The 24,280-nt window shown below is 36.5% G+C and overlaps 1 protein-coding gene and 1 non-coding gene across 2 annotated transcripts; one reads left to right on the plus strand and one right to left on the minus strand.

Moving 5' to 3' along the window:
- Nucleotides 1-4,738: 4,738 nt before the first annotated feature.
- On the minus strand, nucleotides 4,739-17,940 carry LPAR4 (lysophosphatidic acid receptor 4). Its single transcript, XM_070783601.1, has 4 exons — nucleotides 17,423-17,940; nucleotides 15,245-15,294; nucleotides 13,811-13,912; nucleotides 4,739-8,360 (listed from the first exon to the last, which is right to left on the minus strand). Exon 4 carries the CDS (start codon nucleotides 8,281-8,283, stop codon nucleotides 7,171-7,173), a length of 1,113 nt encoding a protein of 370 aa, XP_070639702.1. The 5' UTR covers nucleotides 8,284-8,360; nucleotides 13,811-13,912; nucleotides 15,245-15,294; nucleotides 17,423-17,940; the 3' UTR covers nucleotides 4,739-7,170.
- Nucleotides 4,966-5,037, plus strand: TRNAC-GCA (transfer RNA cysteine (anticodon GCA)). Its single transcript has one exon. It is a non-coding gene; the product is annotated as a tRNA-Cys (tRNA).
- Nucleotides 17,941-24,280: the final 6,340 nt, after the last annotated feature.

The following is a 24,280-nucleotide window of genomic DNA, read 5'->3' on the forward strand; positions in this document are numbered from 1 at the left end:
GACAGGGAAGCCTGGCATGCTGCAGTCCATGTGATCACAAAGAGGCAGACACAACTGAGAGACTGAACTTACAAAGCATAGTGTCTGGCACATAGTAAACATTTGATACTTAGTTATTATATATTAAAACAAGTTTCTGGAGAGGGTGTGGAGAAAAGGGAACCCTCTTACACTGTTGGTGGGAATGCAAACTAGTACAGCCACTATGGAGAACAGTGTGGAGATTCCTTAAAAAACTGGAAATAGAACTTATGATCCAGCAATCCCACTGCTAGGCATACACACTGAGGAAACCAGAAGGGAAAGAGACACGTGTACCCCAATGTTCATCGCAGCACTGTTTACAATAGCCAGGACATGGAAGCAACCTAGATGCCCATCAGCAGATGAATGGATAAGAAAGCTGTGGTACATATACACAATGGAGTATTACTCAGCCATTAAAAAGAATGCGTTTGAATCAGTTCTAATGAGGTGGATGAAACTGGAACCTATTATACAGAGTGAAGTAAGCCAGAAAGAAAAACACCAATACAGTATACTAATGCATATATATGGAATTTAGAAAGATGGTAACAATAACCCTGTGTACGAGACAGCAAAAGAGACACTGATGTATAGATCAGTCTTATGGACTCTGTGGGAGAGGGAGAGGGTGGGGAGATTTGGGAGAATGGCATTGAAACATGTATAATATCATGTATGAAACGAGTTGCCAGTCCAGGTTCGATGCATGATACTGGATGCTTGGGGCTGGTGCACTGGGACGACCCAGAAGGAGGGTATGGGGAGGGAGGAGGGAGGAGGGTTCAGGATGGGGAGCATGGGTATACCTGTGGCGGATTCATTTCAATGTTGGGCAAAACTAATACAATATTGTAAAGTTTAAAAATAAAATAAAATTAAAAAAAAAAAAGTTTCTCGTCTGCTGATTTTAACTAGCCTGTATAAATACGTAAGTCCTGGTTCTGCCTTTTATTGGCTGTATGACTTTGGGCATGTTAAGATTATGTGTGCTACTTCCTGACACTTATTGAGCATTTGAAATATGTCCATTAATATTGCTATTGTTATTATTTAAACTCATTCTGGCCTCACAGGGGAGTGGTGGTGGTTTATTCACTAAGTAGTGTCTGACTCTTGGGACCCCATGGACTGTAGCCCGCCAGGCTCCTCTGTCCATGTATTTCTCCAGGTGAGAATACTGTAATGGGTTGCCATTTCCTTCTCCAGGGGATCTTTCCCATCCAGGAATCGAACCCAAGTCTCCTGTATTGCAGGCAGAGTCTTTGCTGACTTGCTATGAGGGAACCCCTAAAGTGAAAGTGAAAGTTGCTCAGTCGTGTCTGACTCTTTGCCACTCCATGGACTATATAGTCCATGGAATTCTCCAGGCCAAAATACTGGAGTGGGTAGCCTTTCCCTTCTCCAGGGGATCTTCCCAGCCCAGAGGTCGAACCCAGGTCTCCCACATTGCAGGTGGGTTCTTTACCAGTTTTCCTGAAGAGAATGGTAGAGAGAGAGGGAGTCAGAGGAAGTGGCAGAAACAGAGAGAAAACAAGTGAGCCTCTTGCTCTAGGATGAAGCCTGAGGGAGAGGAGGCTGAGGCCATAACATTATCAGCTTTGATGACTGAAAGTTGCCTATGCCTGGGTTTTCAGTAGCCTTTTGAGGTCTTTGGCTTGGGCAAGAGCATAAACAGCTAAAGGTAGACAGACTAACCACAGAATTTGGACAATTCAGGGCTGCATAACCCCTTTAAAAACAAACATTAGTGATATAATGTTTTAAAGTCAGAACTTTTTTGCACTTCTTTAATTGCATTGCTATATATTGCAAAAATTTAATTAAAATAATTGATTTAGAGAGAGGCATCCTTTTCTTTGTAATGTTTATGATCTCTAACGTTTTAATCCAGTACTGCTGTGGAGCCCAAAATTTGGTTTCAGGCATGTGTTCTCCTTTACTTCACTTTATTCTCTCCATAACACTTATTATAATCTGTCATATTACTTTTTAGCTTTTTTTTGTTTTTAGCTCTCCATGCTCTGAGTCTAGAACATAAGATTTGAAATGCCTTTTTGTCTGTTATTTTCACCACTGCATTCTTAGTGTCTAGAAGAATGTTTGGCACATGGTTGGTGTTCAAGGAATTTGTTGAAAAAGTAAATGAATGAATTATGAGTTGCTCCCCCAGCCAAACTTTCCCAAGAACCTCAAACTGCCTTGAATCAAGACTAGTCCAGAAGTCCCATAATCTCAACTGAGGAAGACGATGAACTTGAGTGAGGAAGGTAAAAAGCTGAGCAGACAGTTTATCCTAGACTATCAGCGGGAGCAATGAAGGCTCTTTGTAACAAGCTTTTCATCTTTTAGGGCAGAGCTCCACCATGATAAGAAGGAATACAAGGGATGCACAAGTCATCCCAATCTTAGGGCTTGCCTGGTTTCCCGCACTGACACATTTTAGGCTTCACACTGGCTCTACTCCTCTACCCTCCTGGATTCAGTACCTCTCTGGGTGTTTGGGACAGAAAAGCTTTATTCCCAGACACTCAGACAGAGAAAGAAGTGAAGCAGTGGGAAGTATATAGCTATTCAAAACTCTGAATACAGGCAAATTTTTACTCAGTCATCTGTGCTTTGGCTTCTTCATTGAAACAAACTGTTTCATATTTTAAGAACCACTTCACCAATTCCACCAGGATCAGGAGACATTTGAGGGAAATAATCCAAGTATATATGAGATGAGAGCATGTGTTCCTAGTCACCAGTGGGCAATTTTGGAAGAAAAGACTGTCTGGAAGAAGGCGCTGTATATTTTAGACTCAGTAGTACACAGGGTAGTGTCAAGAGAGTGGGAAAAGAGAGTGGCAGTACAGAGGCCTTACCATGAGATGAGGGAGGCTGAAGTTCATGAGATGATTTACCATTTGCAAGGACAGTCATCTCTCCCCATCCCAACCCTGCTTCAGTCATTTGAATTACCCAGACTCCTTTTATAAGATGCAAACACCAGAGTGAGAATTAAAAGCAGTGGGTAGAGGTGTCTTAATGCAAATCTGTTCAATGTCACTGTCTTGGCAGACATTTATGTCATTTATGTATTGGTTTTGGTCCACAAAGAAGTACTATTTCTGTAAGAGGTGGGGAGAGATGTTAAAGGGCCACAAGAAACATAGGTAAAGATTTTGGTAAATAATAGCAAATATAAACTGCAGGGCTTTGGGGGTACAGACAGAGATGGAAGATGGTTAATAAGGATGTGAAACCAATGGTATATCCCCATTTCTTCTGAGGATCTGGCTTAGAAGGTCACTAATGACAAAGTTCTTATAATTTTAAACATAGCCTAGCGTTGACCATACTGGTCATGATGTTAGAAAAGGCAGTGTTTGCTGTCATCACGTGGGGAACCAATATACAATGTGCTTTATGAAATGCTGACACTGCTTTCCCTGAGAGTTAGAAGGCATAAGGATGACTAGGAATTCCCTGTGCTTCTATCCTGTGACCACCACTTGTTTTAGTTATTGATCAGTCAGCCACCTCTTTCCAAAATCATCTCACTGTTGTTAGATGACTTTTCTCCCTGACTTTCCGCAGGCCTCCCAGTCATCCTAGGGTATTTCAGGAAATCTGAAAAGTCAGATTCAAGCATCAACTTGGCAATAAACTGCAATTAAATCAAAGCCAAGTTGGACAAATCAGCTTAACCTTTCAGTTTGATCCCTGAAAAGTCACCCAGGGATTTTCCTTTTGCAACTGTACATTAGTCTTCAGACAACTTCAAAAACAAAGTATTGGAATTGATTTGAGATCAAATATCCTTTAATAAGGTCTTTTCTGAAGGATGTAGGGAAGATAAAAGAAAATTGTCTCTGGATGCCCACAGATAAAGGCAAGGTTCAGGGGTCCCTTTTCTCCATATTCTTGCCAACATTTGTTGTTTCTTGTCTTTTTAATAATAGCCATTCTGACAGATGTGAGGCGGTATCTCATTTTACTTGCATATCCCTGATGATTAGTGATGCTGAGCATCTTTTCATGTGATATGCCTGTTGACCATCTTCCTTGGAAAAATGTCTATTCAGGTCTTCTGCATACCTGAAACTAATATAACATTGTATATCAATTATAGTTGACTAAAATGGGCAAGTTGAATAAATATTTGACCGAAGTATAACTGCTAGATAATCCAAATGTATTTTATTACATTTAATAAGCACTTAAAATCCAAGTTGTAGCTACAGTTGAATGATTGCTTTTGCTTTTAAATGTAAAATAAAAGGTAATTTTATATTTAGCTTACATTACATTTTGTTTGGTTACATTGTTAATATGACAAAAAATTTATCATTAGCAAGCTATATTAACTATAAAATTTGAAATTAAAATAAATTGAAATATGGAAAAGTGAACAAAACTAAATATGGAAATTATACAGTAAGAAATTGGTTTATTGATATATGTCAACTTGGTTAATATATTCTATTAAATGGTTTGGTGTAATAATCCTAAAATTTCATAATTTTGAGAGTAAAGGGCACAAACAAAAGTTCACATATAGTTTATATTTATAAGAAACAGAAGATAAAGAATACTAAAAGAAACAAAAATATTATTCATACTTTGATAACTAATTTGATCTTACAATATAACCTAACAACCAAACTTTACCTAACTTAACCTAATTTCATCTAACTTAATCTAATGTCTTACATATTCTATCTATAACTTGTTTTCATGAGACAATATAATGCCTGATTATTTTTAGGAATTTAGATCGTGAAGAAAAAGTAATACCATTTTAAGAATTCTGTTTTATTATTTTTCTATTGTTTTAGCCTTTTTTTCAATCAGTTCCTAGTCCAGGCACAGATTTAGCGGTTTTTAAGAGTTACATTATGCTCATGAATTTTTATCTTAAAATTTTAGTATTTTTAATCTACATATATGTGGGATTCCCTGGTGGCTCAGATGGTAAAGCGTCTGCCTGCAATGCAGAAGACCCGGGTTCGATCCCTGGGTCGGGAAGATCCCCTGGAGAAGGAAATGGCAACCCACTCCAGTATTCTTGCCTAGAGAATTCCATGGATGGAGGAGCCTGGTGGGCTACAGTCCATGGGATCACAAAGAGTCAGACACGACTGAGTAACTTCACATATCTGAAAGACAAAGGTTAATAAGAGTTTTAACAATTAGCTTATTGCTTTAAAAGTTTTAATTTTTTGCCAATATTTTATGGTTTTTAATCTTTTTTAAATCACTCCCTGGTGCAAGTTCAGCAACTTACAAAATGTGTTGTTTCTGAAATTTTTACTTAAGAAGTCTTAGCATTTTAAAATTATCACATTTCTAAATAATTTTAAAAATTGATTAAAACATACTTTACGAATATTTTGGTTTTGTTTTGCAGTGCTTTAATTATGTGTGTATTTTTCTGTAGTATGTATGCAGGATATTTATTTTCACTACTTCTTACCTGAGCATAAATCTTTCAAGCTATACCATGCTCAGAAGTTTTAAGGTTTTAATATTCTTAAATCTATACTTCATTCAATCAATGGTAAGAGATTCTAAAGATGTTTTTGCTGCTTTTGTTGTTTAAATTAGTTACAAAAAGTTTCTTTGTATATACTTTAAAATATTGATTTTAATTGCTCCTGAAGTAGATGCCAGTTTAGTAACTTCCTAGTTGCATTTTAATTCAAAGCATCTTAAGAAAGTTATAGTATCTTTTAAGTCTTAAAAATGCTCAGAAAAGAAAAGTTCTAAGTTTTGTGTGTGTGTGTGTTGTTGTTGTTATTGTTTTCTAAGGAGTTATTTTGCTTTTATTTTTTTCCAATTAGGTCCTGACTTGGGCACAAATGTACTGGATTTCTACTTGTACTCTAAAATTTTATACAAATAATACAGTAATTTAAAATTTACATATACTCAAATAATAAATAAAATATTAATGCAAGTGTTAGGAATATTTTTGTGGTTTTTATTGTTTTACAGGTTTTCTTTTTGTGTGTGTTTGTTTGTTTGCATTGGTTTAGTTTGGTTTATGTATTTTTTTTTTCAATATGCTCCAAACCTGGGCACAAATTCAGCAGCTCTCTGGCTACATTGTGCTCCAAAATTAATATGAAAGCATAAGTAATTTACAGATCTCTGCTCCCTCCCTCAAAAAATGATTGATGCAAGTTTTAAGAAAGTTTTTTGTTTTATTATTATATTTTTGTTATACTTTTGTCCCTTTTTTTTTTCAATTTGCTTCTGACCTGGGCACAAATGCAGAAGCTTTATGGTTGCACTGTGCTTCAAAATTTCACATATGGAATATTTATAAAAATTAGTCTCCCAAAAGAAAAATAATTGAAAATTCTTAGAGAAAATGTTAATTTCTCTTAGTTTTTTATGAACATTTGCTGTTTTATGTGATTTTCCATTTTGCCCTGTTTTGGGCACATATTTAGCAGCTTTCTGGATTTGACATTTCATATAAGAAATTTAATATAGTATAAAAAAGGAAAAGTTTTTAAAAGCTGACACTGCTGGTAACTGCAAATATGTAAATCCAGAAATTTTCCATTTCTTCCCAGCAATATTTATACAAACACAATTTATGTTTCTGCTTTTAAAATATATACAATACATTTTACTAACTTTTTTAAATTTGATACTTTTTTATTAATAATGTTAAACTAAAGTATGTTCTTGTACTAAAATAAACTCAATGACAATTCAAAAAGCAAAAAAAGACTAGTATATATCAGTAGTAACACAAAAGGTTGTTTAAAAAAAAAATACCTGAATTTGTTCTATATTTATAGGCCCAAACTAATTACCAAATATTGGAATGGAAATATATTTTTTCAAAGTTTTTAAGTAAACTCTATATCACTGAAGTCAAGGCTACTGTTGACTTATATAATGTGGTACAATGAATTTCCAACCCAGAAGAAGAGTTTGGCAATTCCTTCTGGCTGTTGTAATTAGATGTGACCTATAATTATCGAACAAAACAATATATGTATTACAATAAACATTCAAATAAATGTATCTGACTATATTCAGTACATTAATCTATTCTCAATATCATTAGCTTCAAATTTTTTATTCAAAGCATAGGAAAATCATAGAAGAAACTATATCTGGACCTAAAGGGACTTCTTGTACCTAGAAGGTGGATTCTAGCATTAATTCACCACCATTATGTGTTGTTTGATCGCTAGCTTCCTCTTGAATAGCTGGAAGGGAAGGCTTTGTGGTCAGAGGTGTTTCAGTCTTAAACAGAGACTCCATCTTGATATGGGTATTGATATAGAAGGACTTCTGAAAGGACTCAAGGGTGAAGTAATAGATGAAAGGGTCAAAGCAACAGTTTAGAGTTGCAAGGCACAAGGTGATTGGATACATAATCTTTGCAAATCTTTCCAACAAGCAATTGGTAATGGCTTGGGAGCGCACCAGGGCATACAGGAAGAGAACAGAGTTATAGGGTACAAAGCATACCACAAAGACTGCCATATGCACTGTGATCATCTTCAGCACTTTTTTCTTATTAGTCCCAATTTGAGACAATGTAGCAGGCTTACGGAGGGTTTTTAGCACCACAGAAGAGCAAGAGACATTCAGTATCAAAGGAATGATAAAACCAACAACTTCAATAAATATGGTTATCTTGGACAGATATGTCTTCCATACACGTTTGGAGAAGCCCTCAAAGCAGGTGGTGGTTGCATTGTTGACATTAGTGGTGGAGAATAAAGAGGCTGAAATACCACCACTGAGGACTAGGATCCAGACTCCAGCACACACAATGGCAGAATTCCTCCTGGTCCTAATGGTACGGGATCGGAAGGGATAGACAATGGCCAGGAAACGATCCACGCTAATACAGGTAAGGAAGAGCATGCTCCCATAGATGTTGGTTAGGAATGCAGTCCCAGAGATCTTGCAGAGGGTATCACCAAAAGGCCAGTGGCGGTTGAAATTGTAAAATATTTTGAAAGGTAGAGTGCAGACAAAGAGCAAATCAGAGAGGGCCAGATTGGTGATGAAAATAGCTGTCTCACTTCTCATTTTCATGCGGAAGCAGAAGACGAACAGAGATGCACTGTTGGTTATCAAACCCAGGATGAATACAACACTGTAGACAGCACCATTCAGATTATACTTGAAGGAATCATCAACAATGCAAGTATTATTGGCAGTAGCATTGCCCAACCTGGGTCTGAGGTTTGAATTTAAATCTTGGAATTGGAAGTCAATGAATCTTCTGTCACCCATGGACTTTTATTCAGGAGGCCTGCAGACTGCAGGGTTCAGCACTCTGAGACTAAAGGCTGGTAGGAAATGTTTTCCTCCTATGGGAAATAAGATTAAATGAGTCATCAGATCTACCTTCCATCCATTTTTGTGGAGTAAAAGATATTCTGTTCACACAGACTGGAAATAACATGCACATTCAGTTCAGTTTAACAAGTACCTTTTGAATACCTACCATATGTTAAATGGTACTACAAGAGTATCTTGCGGGAACAGGAGGGACCACACTCAAGACAGTAAGCAAAATACTGTAGCATTGCAATTCACAGGAATAAGGTATTTGTTCCTTGGGAGCCCTAGGCTAGCAGGGGTAGGGATACGGAGGCTCTGATAGTTAAAACAATGCTAATACTTGGAAATTTGTATAATTTTTTAACTTCTAAAACATGTTTTATTTGATTCCCACAAGAACACCATAAGATAGGCAAGGCAGGAATTTAACACCATGTTGCAGAAGCAGAAACTGAGGCTTATATAATTTAGAAATACAATAATGTCAGAATTGGAAGAACATGTAAATGGCATAGTAAGAACCAGAATTCAGGTGTTCTTTTTAAATTCCTAACCAGAGGATTATTAAGCTTCTCTAAATTAAATTGTCTACTCTCTGGTATTACTAAACTTCATTGTTGAGTATTAGTTCTACTGCACAAGACTAAAGGTGGATATGGGACCTCCAGGAAAACCTCTTTTAAAAGTTACAACTAAACTCCTGAATTAAAATGTTGATTCACCTTTTCTTCTAAAATACAGGTTCAGAGAACAGGAATTCCTCAGTGCATTAAAACTTCTGGCTGAAACTTTTTTCACTCCATTACAATGCCTTTATATAGAGAGAATTCAAATGACAATCACAGTGTTTCTCTCCTTTAGATTGTGGTCCTTATCAAGGTTCTTTCATGCCATACCCTGAGCCTTGGATATTGTCCTACTCCCTCTCCCACTGCCCATTCCATGAGTTACATTCATGCTTTTAGCTTTTAAAATGGGCCAGGTCAATAAAGCCTTTTCTGGCTAAATACAAATGAATTGAGTTGAACAGCCATTCTTGTACGTGTGGAGGTCACTGACTAATTATCTTTGTTGGATATCTGAACCAATATCGTTCAAAGGTACATATAGAAATCTTACTAACATGCTCCTAGGTCAACAGCTGCCATTGGAAGGCTGTCTTCTGAATGCTCTATAATGCACTATGAATGAGTTGTAGCTGAATGAATTCTTTTCAATGAAGAGGATATGGAGTGAAAGTGGTCTTTGTTCCTGACATACCCAGTAATGAGTTTGCACATGATTATATTTTAAAATGTGAAAGCCATTTCTCTGAATTGATTCCTCCTTATGTAACTCTTTCTTTCCAACTCCTGGAACAGGTCACAGGGCCTCATATATAACAGAAAAGGGAGTGGCAGGAGGAACCTGCCAGAGATATAGAGGTCTTAAGTCACTTCAACCAGTGTTTGGCCTGAAGGAAGAGACCATGATTTGAGAGAGTAAAAAAAAAAAAAAAAAAACATTCACTCACTGTAGTGCCTAGAATGAGAGCTGACTTTGGAGAAAACAGAGTGCAAAGGAAGTGTTGGCATTTTTAATAGCTAAAGTTTAAAGTTAAAATTGGAAGTGTGCTGTTTCTGAATTCTCATTTCATGAGCTTTATGGTGTGTCTTCCCTGAGTCTGACACTTCTGTAAGATCATATTCCTTCTTGGCCATTTCATCTCATATGAAATGGCTCAACTCAAAAGCCAGCTCAACTTTTGCCAGAAGTGACCTTGATATATGAAAGCAGGGTATAGTAAGAATCTTGACAAAGTAAGGTCCAGGAGGAAAAAAAAGCCAGACAAGGAAGAAATAAAAATAGATGGGGAGAGCAGAAGAGAAGATAGCATAGAAAGTAGCAGAGAAAGAAAAATAGAATTGAGAGAAAAGGAAGAATAAAACACACAAAAAAGAAGACCTTGCTGGAGAGAGGTCACTATTTCCATCTAATTTGTATTAAGGGCTAGGAAGATAATTCCTCTAATTCCATCCTCTCTACCTTGCTTCATCTGACTTCTTCCATTTTCCTCAGAAAAAAAAACAGTACACAACGACTGCTTAAGGTCAATGAATCTAATCTGAAAAAGAAAAACAAAAAGCCAGGAAAATCTCAGTCAATGTGGTTCAAACCTCACTTTGAGAGCTGTAAATCTAAATTTCTACAGATTGCTTCACCAAGGGGGTGGCAGAAATGAAAACAATGGCAACTTCTCAACTGCTTAAACCACATTACATACTATTTTACACCCAGCATGCTACCCATTAGTCTGGAAGTTTTATTTTATTTTTTTTTATTGCTGAAAGAAATCAAAATAGTCAAAAATATCCCTCTAATATAATCACATAATCTAAAGAAATTATGGGACTGAAAAAGCCCTAATATTAAAATCAATCCTCATTCACTATGATCTGCTTGTATTTGCCTTCTACAATAAGTACTGTCAATAAATTTTATTTGGAAAATGTTTTCATAATAGAAGACTTTCCATATTTGCTCAGAGTCCCTCCAGTCTGCCCACTGGTGATCCCCTTACAGAGTATACTTCTAGTTCACTGGCTCTGTATTATTATGTACTTCCCAAAATGGCATGTTTCAAATAGCTGAGCTTTGCTCCCCAGTTTTCTATTCAGTTTTATATCTCTCAGAACATATATACTATATCCACAGCAAACAGTCTGCAAATGCCTGGCACTTCTGTTCTTCTGCTTTACATAACCAAATTCTGTGGGAGAGAAAGGACCAAAGACAATAAAGCATTAGAGTTCCAATCCTGAAGAGAGAGCATGGGAAAACTGTCACTAAGGCCCTATTCACAGCTTTCCCTTGCTCAAACACACAGCACCTTTTGCTGTCTGGCAGAGAGGGTGTGGTGCTGGGATTTAACACAGCACTGGAAGCAAGGAGTTCTATTTCTGATTCAGACATTGGTTAGCTCTGTAACTTGGCTATACAGTTTCTCTTCCTTGTATAAACATTACCTCTGAGCCTCACAGCTGAGGCTAGGAAGATTCAATAGGGTTTGTGAGTAGCTTTATGAGCTTGCCCAGCATTCAGTCCTAACCACAAAGAAATATTACAGGAGTTTCTTCATTCCCCTTCATCTAGCACAGCTGGACACCTATGTCTCTGTCTTTCTTGGTATGCTGAACTTCATATTAGTAACACATCTTCCTCCTAAGACGTCCTAACACTCTACTTCAGAAATCTTCCCTTGAATTTCAACCTTAACTACACATTTTTATCATAACAGGAAAATCCAGGAGTGTGTACCAAAAAGAATATCTTCCCACTGAGCTATGGTTAAAAAAACTCAGAGAGGCATTTGACTCTTAAAACTAATTCTGAAGAAAAAAATCAATGAAAAAGAGAAACAAGATCTCTTTTCTGACTGGCTTTCCTTTCTTTCTGCTGAAATAAACAGTGTTTTTTTAACCACTAGATTTTCCTAAATGGCTAACATATTGTATACTGAATGGAGGCAAAGGGCCAACACTTGACCTTCAGATGAGATGAAGAAGAAACAAAAATTAGACTGACACAGTTAATTATATCTTTGACTGCAAGTAGCATTAGACTATTATCTTGTGAGGACCTTTACAGCCAATTATTCTAAATTAATCACCTAGGGGTTCAGAGTGCTGAGTGGATGTATTTTCAGTGACAACAAGCAGGAAGCAAGTCACCTGGAGGTTAGCCAAAAAGAAATCTGACCTTCATGAATTTTTTAACTTTGACCTACACATATGGAGCCAGTTCAGACAGTTCACAGTAGTGTTCACAATGTTTTTCCTTTATAAAAAATTTCTAATGATAACGAAATATAACATGCTTGGGGTCTTTGGGGCTACTGGAGGAAGTAGAGTTAGCCCTTTTTTCCTGTAAAGATGAATATCTAAATCACTTTACTAAGTGCTAAATTTTCAGATGATATATTGAAAACAAGGGTCTAATTTCTGGCATATTCCCAGTAGCCCAGAAAGGCTGACTTGCTTTTGTTCCTTACAGAAGACAATCCAAAATTCAAGGAGACAAGGCCTTAAAGGAAGAGAATACTCAATTTTCCTTACTTGGCTCCCTTTTTAATGAGCTTGGGTCAGATCAGAGTGCTTCTGATCCCCAGAGTCATTTCCTCTTTCTACTCTGGTCGAAGCTTAGGAACACTGCCACAATAGTTTTCAGAGGAAGCTGAAACTTATTGGGTCTTTGTCTATAAATATTTAGCAGTGACACAAACTAAAAAATACAAAAATGTTGCAAAAATATAGATTAAAACTATCCCACTGGAGTAATAGGGAATATATCCAGATTGCCATTCCTCAGATGAGTGGCTGCTAACAGAGAAGACTCCTTAAGGAAATCTTCTAGGCCAAGTCACAAGCACAGGTCACAATCAAACACATGGTTCCAATTGATGTTTCTGTGCACTGGTTACTGTTTCATAATAGTTTTCAAAACACAATCTAGCCATATAAAATTACATATGGAGGAAACCATTGGTAAATGTTTCACTCCATAACTGACCTGGGAAATTCATCTATATCAGGTCTTATCTCAAACAAGCCTCTCTCTGTGTCAAATGTTTAGATTAATAAGCCTCATTTATTTTTTATCCTTATTTATTGTTTATTTAAGAAATATCCTTTTGAAGAAATCTCTTTATGTTAAATTTGGTTCACACTAAGATTGTTATGACTGTTTTGTCCTCCTGCTTTATTTGAAATGAGCAGGACATTGACATATATCCTAATCTGAGCAGTTCTATCCTTAGTGATTAACTTAATTTTTTTTCACCAAAAAATTATTCTAGTCTCTCACTAACCCTTCATCTGAAAACACAGTCTAACATTTGAAAAACAATGTGATATAGTGCTCAACATGATGGGGTCAAAGACCTCATCATTCCTACTAAAGCAGAATTTTCCTTATCAGTAAGATATAGAGTAAGACAACTGTAGATAAATTGTTCAACCTAATATTATGAAATTGTCTAGAGTCTTGAAACTTAATATCTGATCTTAGCAGAAGCCCCAGACATTTTGAGGAAATTTTTAGGTATTCTTAAAAGAACCTATTTCCAAATCCTATGAGGTTCATAAATGCCAGCTAGGAATCTGAATTTATTTCTCATATTTGAACAAGTAAATTAGTTACCAATTTGCATATCAATTCATCTGATATACTTGAATACTGATCCTGATAATGTGAACAAAAGTCATGCCTCCCATTGCTAAAGGTATATACCAGTGGCAGAGAAGGCTTAAACCAAAGAATCAATATTTTTCCACCCCAAATCTGCCTGGATTACAATAAACAAATGAAACTCTTCCATACATTCTGGATTTTTTAAATCGTATAATCTGTAATAAACTGGAAACACTGGCTAGAAAAAAAGTTGGAGAATAAAATTAAGAATTTTAGAGAGAGTTATTACCAGGACAGTGGTACTCACCACATTAGTTCAAACCAAATTCTGGCACTAATTTTATCCAAGACTTGGTTGATCAATGAACTTTCTGGAGGTACTGTGGTTAGAGATTTCCTCCAATGGATGCTGTGAAATAGAAATGATCACAATAGCATGTCATGGAGAGAATTTTTCAATAAAATGTATACTAAAATCATAAGGTAAAAAAAATGATTATATGATATGCTGCTGCTGCTAAGTCGCTTCAGTCGTGTCTGACTCTGTGCAACCCCATAGATGGCAGCCCACCAGGCTCCGCCATCCCCGGGATTCTCCAGGCAAGAACACTGGAGTGGGTTGCCATTTCCTTCTCCAATGCATGAAAATGAAAAGTGAAAGTGAAGTCTCTCAGTCGTTCTGACTCTTTGCAATGCCATGGACTACAGCCTACTGGGCTCCTCTGTCCATGGGATTTTCCAGGCAAGAGTACTGGAGTGGGTTGCCATTGCCTTCTCCAATTATATGACATAAATCAGAGTAAATGAGAGCCAACATATTTAAAAATGGTATATAAATGCTTTTGGTTTCATTATTACAGAGTTGCTGATAACATTTTATTTTCGAAACTTGTTACTTCTATGTCATATTTTATTAGTTATATTAACACACACAATGTCCATGAGTTTATGTAACTTATAATCATTTAAGGATAACTAGTGACAAAAGGCATAAAATACTTCTTCCACTTTATAAGGTAATTGTTTTTGTTGTTGTTATTCAGTCACTAAGATGTGTCTGACTCTTTGTGACACCATGGACTACAGCATGCCGGGCTCCCCTGTCCTTCACTATTTTCTGGAGTTTACTCAGATTACTTTATATTAAAAATAATTGAACAAAGGAGATTCCTTTATTTTGATTGAAGTTGTATTGGTTCTTTGGGTTTTGTTGTTGTTGTTTTTCTCCTTTCTTTTTCCCTGGCAATGACTATTACTATTGAGCAGAAGCCTTCATAGGGGAAGAGAAAAGAAGACTGGAACAACATGTGGATACCTTACTGCCTTGTCTCTAACCTGCATCCCTAGTCCAGCTGGATTTCTTCCTTCTCTGAACTGTAGTCATATGAGCAAATCTTCAATTACTGGATATTAGCATACTGACAGTCACCACTGCCTCTACTAGAATGTCCTAGGCCAACCTAATATAGCTTGTCTGTAACATCTTCAAATCACAATTCTACCTAAAATAACTGTATAGAACCAGAAATATTCTGCAATAGTATTCTTACAAGTAGCACTTACTACCTGTAAAGTGGCAAACTTATACTATCATCACATTTCACTCCCTTCTGAAGGTGGCCTAAACAAAACAAAGTAGACTGCTATGCTTGAACTCTCCGGAAATAAATTTTCTCTAATCTAAAGGAATCAAAACTTAAAAATAAAATCATGAGACAATTTTAAATATATTTGAGATCACCTTAACATTAAGGAGAATTGATTTTCACACTCCTCCAGAGACCAGTATTCCTGGAAAGAAATTAATATTATTTTATTGGTTTATCTTAAAGAAAGAACCATTAACATTTCTTTTATGGTTTTCACAATTGACACAGATTATAAATAAAAAACTTCTTTTTGTTTAGAATCAAAGAAAACTAAGAAATTCAAATACCTAGAAGTTTTCATATTTGGTATTAATTCAATGTAGCCACATCCAGCCCCATCACTAGCTAACTGTGTGAGACCAAGTCACAGTCCCCTTCTGGTCCTCGGTTTCTCATTTTCCTCCATCTTTGCCTTGATTATTAGCAGCCTTCAACTGGCGTCATGGCAGTGTGACTTTACTGGCTATTCCCTCCTATCAGTTGTTTTCACCTGCTCCCATTTGTCACCGCAAAAAAAAAAAAACAATTTAATCCCTCAAAGTCTGAGATAAGGGGAATTAATTTTTATTAGACTCAGTAAAACTACTGCTAATTTATTTTATTTTTAATTGAGGTATAATTGACATGTTATTAGTTTAAAGTATATATTATAATGATGATTTGATTGATATTTGTATGCATTGTGAAATGATCATCAAGCTAAGTCTAGTCAACATCCATTACTATATATAGTTTAGATTTAACACCAGAAGTAAATATTATTAATTTTTATCAGAACCTAAGAATCACAGATCAAGCTGGCATTTATATAGTAAAGTCTCCCTGATACCCTCATTTTCCTCCCCTTCTTTCCTCATGCTCATATCAGCTCTAATTGTCTAGGTCTTAATCCTTGACCTATTCTACCTGTTCCCCAGTCACCTCTCTCCTCAAAATATAATGGTAGGTGAATTCCTATTAAGCTACCAATTTTTAGTACTAATATTCAGAAGTACATTAAGCTTTCTCCTCTCCCTTAAAAAGGCCAAGAGTACACAATGACCATATAGACAGAAAAAAGGCAACTACACAATTTATCTTTGACCACACCACAGTAAGGGCAACAATTTTCATTACAGTTTCTGTCAGATGGAATTGAATAAATTAAGCTTTAGCTAAACTTAGCCTATCTCTGTAAGTCATATTCCTAGTCCTCTTTTTAACTTTTGTGAAAGGCTGGTCTGCTTGTTCCAATAAGGTTTTCAATTGCATCTCCGATTAGCAGGAGATGCTTTAGAGTATAGCAGCCATCAAGTGTATTAGCTGAACTCATCTTTTTCAGCAAGAGCACATTTCATCTGTGACAAGGCAAAATAATTTACAGTCTATGTCGATGAGATATGTTATTTGAAATTCTGTTCTGAAAAATAAATGTTTCAAAGCCACTGAATAATTTGGAGCTTAGGTTATTATTGCTGTCTTCTTCATATTAGCTAAGGAAAAAGAAAGTTGGTATAATTTGGTAAGGTGGCAAAGTGAACAACCCAACTAAGCTCTGAAATATTCTAATCTTAGAATTTGCCTGGTCCTTTCCATAGTGGAATAATAAATTACAGTGCTCAATTTCCTAAAACAAAGTAACTAAAATACAATATCAATTCAACAAAATCATGTAAGTAAAAAGAAAAATCTTAAAAATATTCAGGATATACAAGAAGAGAATTTTAAATGTCACATTATTGCATTTGTTTGGAAAATGGTAATTAATTTCACATATAAGAGCAAATTCAATTTATGCCAGAATTAGTTTCCATTAAACTATTTCTTCCTTTATGGATTATTCATGAATTATTTAATAAAGCAAATGTCACATTCTCCACAAATCAATTAGTCATCAAAGGCATGCTGCTGTATAGTTTTACTAGAAGAAACCTCATCATAATAGAAGCCACATTAGCTCACAATCAATTGCAAACCAAAGAAATATAAAGCTAGCCAAAGAAATTTATAAATTGCTTTACTCTGTGATTTTAAATCAGCTTTTTAGGACAACTGTGTTAACATGAAAAAGCCTGAAAATATTGTATATCTTCCACTAAAACAGTATTATTGCCAAAACAATAGAAATCCTCTTTTGTAACCATTCAACATGAAGATCCCTGTTCAGCACTTCAGAGTTGAAATCTAATTTCTTTCCCCAAACCCTCAAAGCCTCAGTGCTTCCACTGAAGTTTGTTACGCCATCCCCCACCCCCAAACGCCCGAATCAAATCTTTCTCAAAGAGACTTACCCCAAGAAAGAGTGTGCTAGATGACAGAGTGTGCTCATGCCTGTAGACAATTAGGTAATAAACATGTAAACGGGAAACTCGCACTTTAGAAGTGCATATTTTGATCTATTACTATTTTTTACAGGGAAAGTTTATCCCAGCCCAAAGTAGCAGACTCTGGCTGCTGAAGCTTCTTACAGCAAACTGCTCCTTCTGAAAATGTGAGCTTATTTACATTTATCTCTTTCCTTTTGTTAAAGAACGGCCCTCTCGAATGCTGTAGCTGGCATGCCTTTACAACCGAGACACAAGAAAAGGCCCAAAGTCCGGGCCTGAGCGGAGGGCCTGGGGAACTCTTGGGGGTCTCAATAGGAAATGCTTTTCATTGGATAAGAAGGCATTATTAGGAGCCAAGATCCCGCCCAATCCTCTGTGCTCCACGGTTCCCTCAGTCACCAATCACTGGACTGAAGAAGTTTTTCCTTAAAGAGCATTGCCCAGGAAAAGCAGTTTTCACAGTCAAGAACTGGCGGCTTAAGTGCCACTTCACAATATAAAATAATGTCTTCTCTGGGCAATAAATCCTCTGAGAAAGCCTGTGTGCCTGTCTTTGCTGCAGGACTGCTATCTTCCCCCATCCCTTACAATTCTAATGAGGAGGATTAGACGAAACTCCAGACTGGGAGGAGTGTTTCACTTTTGAGCAGCCCATATTTGTTCCAACTTGTTTAAAATAATTGCAATAATAATATTAATAATAATATGGACAGAGAAAGGCAAAGTGATTGGTACCATAAATACACTCCTATGCAAAATACACTCCTACCTATGCAAAATTAAATCTCCTACCACCACAACAAAATGAAATTTAATACTATACTCACTTACTTAAACCAGTGAAGTGCCCTCAGATGGAGATGTGCTGGGGTCCCAGAGCTTTAGTACCCACCTTCCATGTACTAGAGAGTGTTCTGTGGCAAAAGGAGGGTCTACACTTTGCTTAAATAACTTCCTGGAAGGACATCTAGTTACCATGAGATTTTTTAGAGTTTTGCTAAAAACCAAATAAATAGTACAGATGCAATTTGTTTATAATAGGAACTTATCTTCAACTGAATACCTACTTCCCCCTGGGCAAGTTCTTTTCCCATAGGTTTACCACCTTGGTTGCTCACACTGTTTTTTTTTTTTTTTTTTCCCTCCCTCTCTTTCATTTGAATTTGTTGCAGAAATTCATTCACCCATCTGTAACTTCTCTCTAATTCTTCCCCTCTGTCAGCTCCCTTCATCCTTCTCTCCTCTGTCTCCACTCACTGCCAATGCTACCACCAGCAGCCACCCCTCCCCCTTCTCTGGAATGAAACTCTTGGGCCAGGGATAAGATGCTTTCTTACTCTGGGCAGAGTGGTGTTCCTGGAGAACTGAGGGATTCTCTGACTGCTTTAAAACTTTGGTCTATATAATTAAGCTTCCTCACAAATAAGGCATGCTTCATCTTTATTAATTCTCCCTCTTTCTATAGCTCTATTGTGACTTTTCACTAAGAGTCAAGATGAGCAAGCAAGTGTGAAGGTGATACTAACCTTATTATTTGTGACTGATTCTAAAAAGCACTTTCTCTGTTGTTTTCCTTCTCCCCCACTCCCAGTCTCTGCTCCTTCTGTTCCCCTCTCCACTTATCTCAGGTATGTCTATTTCTGTCAGTTGCAGAATTGGTTATGTCTCCACAAATGGTCATTCACCCACTCTGAGCCTGGATCAGTCCTTGGCATATTTATCAAACTACAAGAGAAAGACATAGTCACTGTCCTGCAGTGCCTCACAGTCTAGCTGGGGACACAAGACACATGAAAGGGTGAGATACCAAAGGAAATTTCAAAAAAAAATATTAAACCCATTATATGGAGAGTAAGTTCTGTAATGGATCAGAGGATGGAGATGACATCCCATTGATAAGGCCAGAAGGGCTTCCCAGAAGAAGTGGAATTCAAACTGGACTTTGATAGAAAATTAGTGTTTAAATAAGCCAAGAAAACAAGGAAAAATCTTTTCAGGGGGCCAGATAATAAGTGATCAGATGCAGTAGGTGTAGAATGAGATGAGGGGAAAATGAAACTGGTTTGTGAAGAGGAGAAAAAAAGTATGATAAGAGCTTTTTTGCCAGAGGGCTCAATTGTAGCAACTCAGTGAACCACAATGATTAAAGTCAAATTTTAGTCATAGAAAGTAAAAGTGAAAGTGCAAGTCACTCAGTCGTGTCCAACTCTTTGCAACCCCATGGACTATATAGTCCATGGAATTCCCCAGGCCAGAATACTGGAGTGGGTAGCCCTTCCCTTCTCCAGGGGATCTTCCCAACCCAGGGATCAAACCCAGGTCTCCTGCATTGCAGGCGGATTCTTTACCAACTGAGCCACAAGGAAATTTTAGTCATGGTCACTGTCTATTTGTCTGTATGATCAGCTCATTGTCTTTCTCCTCGTTGGATCAATATTCCTCAGTCTTTCAACTCATCTGCCTTCATTTCTCCTTAAGGTACCCAAGTACCTTTCTGATTAATCTCACAAATGACTCCTAGATTATTTACCATTTCACTGGGTCACATGGCCTTCTTGCATCACTCCTTCTCTGAACTCTAGCCTAACTGACCTACTTCAGCTTCCTAGAATGATATATTATCCTTCACACCATATCCCTTTCCACACATTAGTCCCCTTGCCTGTAACACTCTCCCTTTCTCTAGCTTCCCCTTCACCAAGGTAATTCCTACTCCTCCTTTGGAATTTATGACAGTAATCATGTCTTCAGGGAACCTTTCCTTATCCCTAGTTCAGGTTACATACACTTATTATATGTTCTTACAGCATTATGGATCTTTGGTTCAGTGTATTCATCACAGGTATAAGTTTATAAGATGTGGCAATTTTTTTTTACTTATATGATAAGTTGATTGTCAGTCTCTCCCAACTGCAAACTCTAAGATGATAGGGTCTATATCTGCTTAATTCAAAATTAATATTAATAATGTTCTCAAAAACTCTTAAGTAGAGTAGCAACATTTCTTTTATTTTATTTTGTCTTATTTTACTCATTAGCTGAAAACCTGTGTCATTTCATCCTTTACAAACAAGTCCACATCAAGGTGTCATTTTACAACAAAGGGTACAAACATATAAATAAAAAGTCCTATTAACAAGAAAGTATTAAAGCTTATCCACTACCATCTCCTTTGGCTTGCATCTCAAAATCCTCACTGTGAACATTCTGGTTCTGCTTTCTCTAATATTTGTAAGGTGGAAGGGAGAAAATTAAAGCTTTCCAAGGTGTTTTCCAAACAACCAGTTTATAGCCCACACAACTTAACCCAAAATGTCCTTTTAAAAATGCCTTCATTGAGTTGCTGATGTCTTTGCTACTGGGAGGTAAGGGATGAATATGCAGCTGAAAAAAGTGCTTTCAGAACTACCTGGGAGGGTGTAAATTTCATTTTAACTGAATAGAGAGTGACAAAATATGACAAACTTCCAACTGGGAATTTACACACTAGGGAAAGAACAGTCAGATGCTTAAGATCTAAACATCTCAAACCCAAATCCCCTTTTTTTTTTCTGCCAACAATATCAAACGACTGGTTGAATTCATCCCAAATTCTAAGACTCAAAACTATGCTAGTTTCCTTAGAAACAGTACAGATGTAACCAAAGGATTTTTACTATGCCTATGGCTTAGGGTCCCACTAACAATTTTGATGACTCTTAAGTTCTCTAAATGAACAAAGTGCCTTTATAAACCTGGGCAGTGTTCCAAGAAGAGAGGTCATTTAATTACTTATTTTGCATTACTTAACAAATGCCTTGAAACCTTTAATAAAACAAAGGCAAGATCCTGAATCTTACAGACTTTCTTCTTAATACAGTCTTTTTTGCTTCAGTGGGAGGAAAGGACCACTGGTTAAGTTCCAAACCAGTTCCTAACACTGGACACTACATGACTGAAAAAGCAGAAAATATTTCTTTCAGTCATAGTCCCTAGAAGATTTTTTAGCTCATCCTTCACACTGGAGCACCATGACCTCTTACCACTTGCTCTGGCAACTAGGATTTCCTTCTCATTTAACTGAAAAGGCTTAGATGATAGCAAGGTTCCATTGCTATAGGCAGGATTGATGGTTGAAGAAAAGGAACGTTTTAACCAGTGAGCTTTGTAAAGCACCCAGAAGCCTTGAATACTCAGTATGGGTTAGAAAAACGTCAGGGTAATAATAATAATGATAATAACAATAGAAAACTATTCTTGAACATTACTATACCCCTGGTAATATTCTAAGTGCTTTTCCCATATTCATTTACCTAATTACATAATCTGCACAACAATGCCATGTTGCAGTTACAGTTATTATTCTTCCTTTATACTTAAAAATTAGGTGCAGAAAGGTTAAGAGACTTACCCAAAGCCATACATCTAGTAATTCTTCCAGTAATTCTGCCAATTTTCAGGCTAATAATCATAATCACATATTTTTTTGATAGAGCACTTACAACTCTGCTCCAAATATATTGTTCATGAGCAAGCATAAGGATGTATGTTTTGTAATGCAAATTGATCACCAAAAGCTGACAAATTCCACTAATAGAATGTATGGTTTTTTAATCTTTCTAAGGTTTAAAATTTTCTTTTTAAAATTCATTTATTTTTAATAGGAGGATAATTGTTTTACAATATTGGTTTCTGTCATATATCAACATGCATCAGCCATAGGTATATATATATATATATATATATATATATATATCCCCTCCCTCTTGAACCTCCTTCCCATGTCTCACCCCATCCCACCCTCTAGGTTGTCATTCACAGAGCACCGGGTTTGAACACCCCAAGTCATATAGCAAATTCCCACTGGCTATCTATTTTACATATGGTAATATATATGCTTCAGTGCTTCTTTTTAATGATGTACCCATTACTTTTTAATGGTATTGATGAACCTACTCACAGGTTTAAAAATTTATGGATCTAGATCTGCCAGTATGAGACCTTAAAGGAGGGAGGTGGGAGGAAGGTTGAGAATGGGGGGCACATGTATACCCATGGTCGATTCATGTTAATGTATGGCAAAAACCACTACAATACTGTAAAGTAATTAGCCTCCAATTAAAATAAATTAATTAATTTTTAAAAATCACAGGCTAACTCAAAGGCATAAGGAAAAAATTGACTTACCTAAGACAAAAAAGCTAACAAATAGCAAAGCCAAATTAAAATACAAGTTTTTTTTTTTTTTTTTCCAGTCACTCAATGGTGTCCAACTCTTTAGGACCCCATAGATCGTAGCACACCAGGCCTCCCTGTCCATCACCAACTCCCGGAGTTCACTCAGACTCACGTCCATCGAGTCAGTATGTTAGAGTAAATCTGAAGTAGATTTGATAAATTAATCTAAATATTGGAAACCCAGGAACAACCACTAAGAAAACTCTCAAAAATACTGCAAAACTATTTAAAACAATTGGGAAAGATATACTAGAAAATAGCCATTCAAAACAAAGAGAAATAGTAAATAAGGAACACAAGACAAACATATTCATGAGCTGTAAGAAAACAAAAAGCAAAATAGTATCAAAATTCAACTGTAACAATAATAACATTAAGTAGAATAGATTAAACAATCCAACCATAAGGCAAAGAAAAGATTATTATAAAACTGTATTTAAAAATAAGATCCAACAATATGCTGTCTATAAAGCATACACTTTACATCAAAAACATAAAGAGCTTGATGGTAGCTTAGGTTGTTTCTATATCATGGAAATTGTAAGTAATGTTGCTATGAACATTAAGGTGTACGTATCTTTTCAAATTAGTGTTTTTGTTTTCTTTAGATATTGTTAAATCATATGAGGTAGAATTGCTGGATTATATGGGAGTTATAATTTTAGTTTTTTGAAGACCCTTCATACTGTTTTCCATGGTGGCTGCACCAATTTTCATTCTCACTAATTGTGCATTAGGATTCCCTTTTCACCACATCCTTGACAACATTTGTTATTTGTAGCCTTTTTAATGATACTCATTCTAAGAAGTGTGAGGTGATGGCTCATTGTGGGTTTGTTTGTTTGTTTAATTTATTTATTTTTCATTGAAGGATAATTGCTTTACAGAATTTTGCTGTTTTCTGTCAAACCTCAACATGAATCAGCCATAGGTATACATATATCACCTCCTTTTGAAGTTCTCTCCCATGTCCCTCCCCATCCCGCCCCTCTAGGTTGATACTGAGCCCCTGTTTGAGTTTCCTGAACCATACAGCAAATTCCCATTGGCTATCTATTTTACATATGGTTATGTAAGTTTCCATGTTATTCTTCCCATACATCTCACCCTCTCCTCCCCTCTCCCCATGTCCATAAGTCTATTCTCTATGTCTGCTTCTCCACTGTTGCCCTGTAAGTAAATTCTTCAGTACCATTTTTCTAGATTCTGTATATAAGTGTTAGAATACAGTATTTATCTTTCTCTTTCTGACTCACTTCACTCTGAATAATAGGTTCTAGGTTCATCCACCTCAGTATGGAGATTCCTTAAAAAAAAAAAAAAAAAAACTAGGAATAAAACCACCATATGACCCAGCAACCCCACTTCTAGGCATAAACCCTGAGGAAACCAAAATTGAAAGAGACACATGTATCCCATTGTTCATTGCAGCACTATTTACAATAGCTAGAACATGGAAGGAATGATGCTAAAGCTGAAACTCCAGTACTTTGGCTACCTCATGTGAAGAGTTGTCTCATTGGAAAAGACTTCGATGCTGGGAGGGATTGGGGGCAAGAGGAGATGGGGACGACAAAGGATGACATGGCTGGATGGCATCACTGA

The sequence above is a fragment of the Bos indicus genome, chromosome X, assembly GCF_029378745.1.
Source record: "Bos indicus isolate NIAB-ARS_2022 breed Sahiwal x Tharparkar chromosome X, NIAB-ARS_B.indTharparkar_mat_pri_1.0, whole genome shotgun sequence".
Taxonomy (NCBI): Eukaryota; Metazoa; Chordata; class Mammalia; order Artiodactyla; family Bovidae; genus Bos; species Bos indicus.

Excerpts from the sequence above, each read along its gene's own strand:
- LPAR4 (XM_070783601.1), bottom strand. The coding sequence starts at position 8,283 with ATGGGTGACAGAAGATTCATTGACTTCCAATTCCAAGATTTAAATTCA.